Source organism: Fulmarus glacialis, unplaced genomic scaffold, assembly GCF_000690835.1.
Source record: "Fulmarus glacialis isolate BGI_N327 unplaced genomic scaffold, ASM69083v1 scaffold23980, whole genome shotgun sequence".
Lineage (NCBI taxonomy): Eukaryota > Metazoa > Chordata > Aves > Procellariiformes > Procellariidae > Fulmarus > Fulmarus glacialis.
Genome location: NW_009189934.1, coordinates 1 through 3,557, shown reverse-complemented (window position 1 = coordinate 3,557; position 3,557 = coordinate 1). Strand labels below are relative to the sequence as shown.

The 3,557-nt window shown below is 43.4% G+C and overlaps 1 protein-coding gene across 1 annotated transcript in view; it reads right to left on the bottom strand.

The window, feature by feature from the left end:
• Nucleotides 1-1,630, bottom strand: part of KATNAL1 (katanin p60 subunit A-like 1) — a 12,067-nt gene extending 10,437 nt beyond the window's left edge. The window contains exons 1-2 of the mRNA XM_009584009.1: nucleotides 1,503-1,630; nucleotides 892-997 (exon numbers count right to left, since the gene is read on the bottom strand). Coding sequence (XP_009582304.1) covers nucleotides 892-997; nucleotides 1,503-1,630 — 234 coding nt within the window. The remainder of the gene's footprint in view (nucleotides 1-891; nucleotides 998-1,502) is intronic.
• Nucleotides 1,631-3,557: the final 1,927 nt, after the last annotated feature.

Below are 3,557 nucleotides of genomic sequence, written 5' to 3'. Positions count from 1 at the left end.
AGAAACTATTCACGTACACAGCATTCCCTACACATGCCATTGCCTTGCAGGCTCAGAATAACAGACAATTTTCAACAGTCTTTTTTCCCCAGTAATCGTTCTCAGTAACCAGAAAGCCCTTGTGTTGCAACTAGTTATTCCCAAAACGAGTGTCAATCCATCCCACAACAAAAGCAAGATAATTTTATTTTCTGTTTACAGAAATGCTAAGCAACCTTCTCTCTCCTCTTCCTTTTTAGCTCTAAGCAAGGCCCAGATTGGGATCACCTCTGGTCCATCAGCCAAGCCAGCTCAGTCCTATACCCTTCCTGTTGCCCCACTTGCAGCTCATTCTCCCACTTTGAATTTCTCCCACTCCTGCAGTAACTATGCCCAGCTGCAAGTGTAACTGCAAAACTAAATCATCACTCAAGATTAGCCCCCTCTTTCCTTGCTTCCTTGCACCATCCAGTCTGCAGTTTGCAGTCTGAGTGAGAGACAGTTGGCACATGCAGAATAAAACAATTCAAGGACTGCTTTCCTCCGTGAAATGTTGAAGAGTGGCCACCATAATCCCAAACAGAGCTGTCTATTAAGCATTTCTGCTTCTGTCAATATACCCTATATGCTTGCTCACATGTACAGGCTGACATATAGAAAGTAGTATAATGTCAACAAGCTATGACTGAGTAAATACAAAAGAATTCTGATTTACTGTAAACCCCCGCATACACTTCCAGCTATTTCTTTCAGTGATTTTACATGAATCATTACGAGAGGATTTCATGAACAAATTCTTGACCTCTCCCATTTGCCTTTTTAGCCTTCTGCTACAGGCATCCACACACATTACAACAGCAGACATACATAACCACAGCTTGCCATTTACTAAAACACCAAATAAATTCCCACCTTCCAAGGTCTTCTGATCCCTTTGAAAAAATCAGGCATCCACATTGGAAGAACGACAGCTTCTCTTAATAATTTCTTGGCTTCTTCCAAATCTGCTATGTCATCCCTGTGCAAGATGAAGAAACTTGTTTAAGATTCCCGTACAACAATATTTCTTCTATTTTTATACAAGAAAAATAGAAAAGCTTTTCACTTAGTACCATCTCTTCTAGAATGCCAGAATACGCCTCATGTGAGCACTCCTATAATCCTGTGACCTAAAACTGAATCCACTTTTGGAAGGTAGGGAAAAAATGATTTTCAACTCAAGTTACCCAGAGCTGCTTAATTTAAAAATTGGTTTGGACAAGGTGAACACCAAAGCAGTATCTTTAAAGTTCTCTGGAGTGTGCTTTCATTTCAGCAGTACCTGTAATGGATATACTGCACATAATATCAGTTAGCAACAAAAGCTAACTGTACTCAAATTAATAAACTGTTAAAACCAAAAGACCTTGTTTTGCTTATCTGTAGAAGATTATGATGGCTCCCTGTTTTAAGAAGTAGAAGGAGGATAGTATCTCTCCTTCTCCTCACTAGCAAAAACACTTGAATTGAGAAAATCCTCATACCAATGAATGCTTGGGTTCCTTGATACAATGTCCCTTTCAAGAGCTTCGACCAAGTCTTTGTCGTAACCCACTCCATCAAATTTTGGAATTTCCCCATCACCAACTTCCTGGGGTATTTTCTTTCCCATAAGGACATTATTCTTTCAACATATCCTTTACTAGCAATATATAGCAAAATTTTCTGGTTCCCCTCTGTAGAAGCCACAAGAAGGTATCAAGCTTTAACACAGCTATCTCAGAACCACGATGGCCAGTAAAACCAACGTGTTCACACCCTATGCTCCATAAAGAGTCTCCAAACACCTGTGGTTGCTTCCACCACAACAGTACCATGCTTCCTTCACAAATGCAGCTCACAGTGATAAAACTCCATCAGAGCTCATTACGTATCACGGTTGGTTGGTTGGTTGGTTTGTTTTAAAGCGGCAAACCAGACTCTCCCAGAAGTGCTAAACCACTCTTTAGACAACTGACACCCTTCCTGGCCAGCCGAAGGTATGAATGCAGAAACAGACTCACAAAGCAGGCTGTGTCATGACTTAATGCTACATTAACTCCTGGCTGAAGACCAGAGCATCTAAAGCATATTTTGAAGATGCTACACCTGCCACGCTACCTGTCAGAGCTAAACAACTGGCACCCCATCATCACTGAAAAGGAACACAAAAACTGTTACACCCATTGCCTTTGATGGAGGAAAACCAGGAAGATTCTCTCCCCTTGTTTAATTAAAGCCTTCCTACCCAGCAATTTCTCCTTTCCTCAACTGCAAACTATCTATTTTCCTCCTCTCATTCACGGGCTAGCTCCATAAATAGTTAAAATGCTTTTAAAAGGTCCTATTTAGGGCTTTTGGTGCAGCCCTTAAATAAAGAAGCTCCCAAGTCACCCAGGCTTCTTTGAACTACAATTATTTCTGCAGCATGCCAATGCGGATTCAGCAACCAAGTCACCCACTGCCTCTGCCCCCAATGGCCCAGAGTTTCTGGTTAATACTTCCACAGTGCCATTCAGCTTATGGGGGTGAAGTAACATTTTCCCTTTGAAGCATCAGGGCTTGTGCTCCTCCTCTCCCACTTCAGAAGGAAACCGCTTCTCCTCCCAGCTCAACGGCAGCATTCGGCAGTGCCTGAAAAGCAGCTGCGCTGTTTTAATGAAAGAGGCTAAGTAGGGAGCTACTTTAGGACTCTTAACTCAGTTTCTAAACACTATCAGCAGCAAGTTAAAGAATCCCAGCTGGCTGGACAAAAGCAGCCTAGGCAAAGGCAGGCTGAGAGGCAGCTGGAGACACACAAATAACCTTGCAGTGGAAAAAGAAAAAGGTAGCGATTACACCCCTCCCAGTTGCCATTTGCCCACGAGGCCTGTGAGGGAGCAGTTTATCTTCCCACTATTTTTATTACTTGCTTCTAAGTGAACTCTGTGTTGTTTAGTACTCCCAGATCAGTTTTTTGCAATGGAAATGAAGCTGAAAGTTGTGTTTAGAGAAAAAGCTGGTGTCAAAAATGTAATGGTCTGGCATAAAAAGGAAACGGAGAAAAAAGCCCTGTAGAGTTTGGAAGATTTCAGGAGATAGAAAATGGAATCCGAATGTAACCATAAAAAAAGAAAGAAGGAAAAAAAAGACAATTAAATGAAAGGTATTTGCTGTCTGCCTTTGTTACACACTTCTATCCCTTTGCAATGGACTGGTTTTTCTAGTGGAAGAATTTTTCTGCAGACCTCAAAACAAATCGGATGTTTTGTTTTTTCTGGGTGAAACAGAGTGAAGGCAGGCTTTAAAAGCAGGAAAAGGCAGGGCGGGTGACTGCAGCGCACTGTGAAGGAGGCTGAAGCAGCAGCAGCTCAAGCCCCCGAGCCCGGCTGGCAGATCTACGCGCAGCCCCTTTGCTGTGCCAGAAAGGCGGTGAACACGCAAACCAGGCAACGCAGGCGACACCGGGCCCGGGCGTGACGCGGCTCAAAGAAGCGGAAAAAAATAGAAATAAAAGGGGAAAGCAAGCCCCGCGGCAAGAAGGGTGCCGGCGGTGCCGGCAGCCCCGGCGCACCACGGGG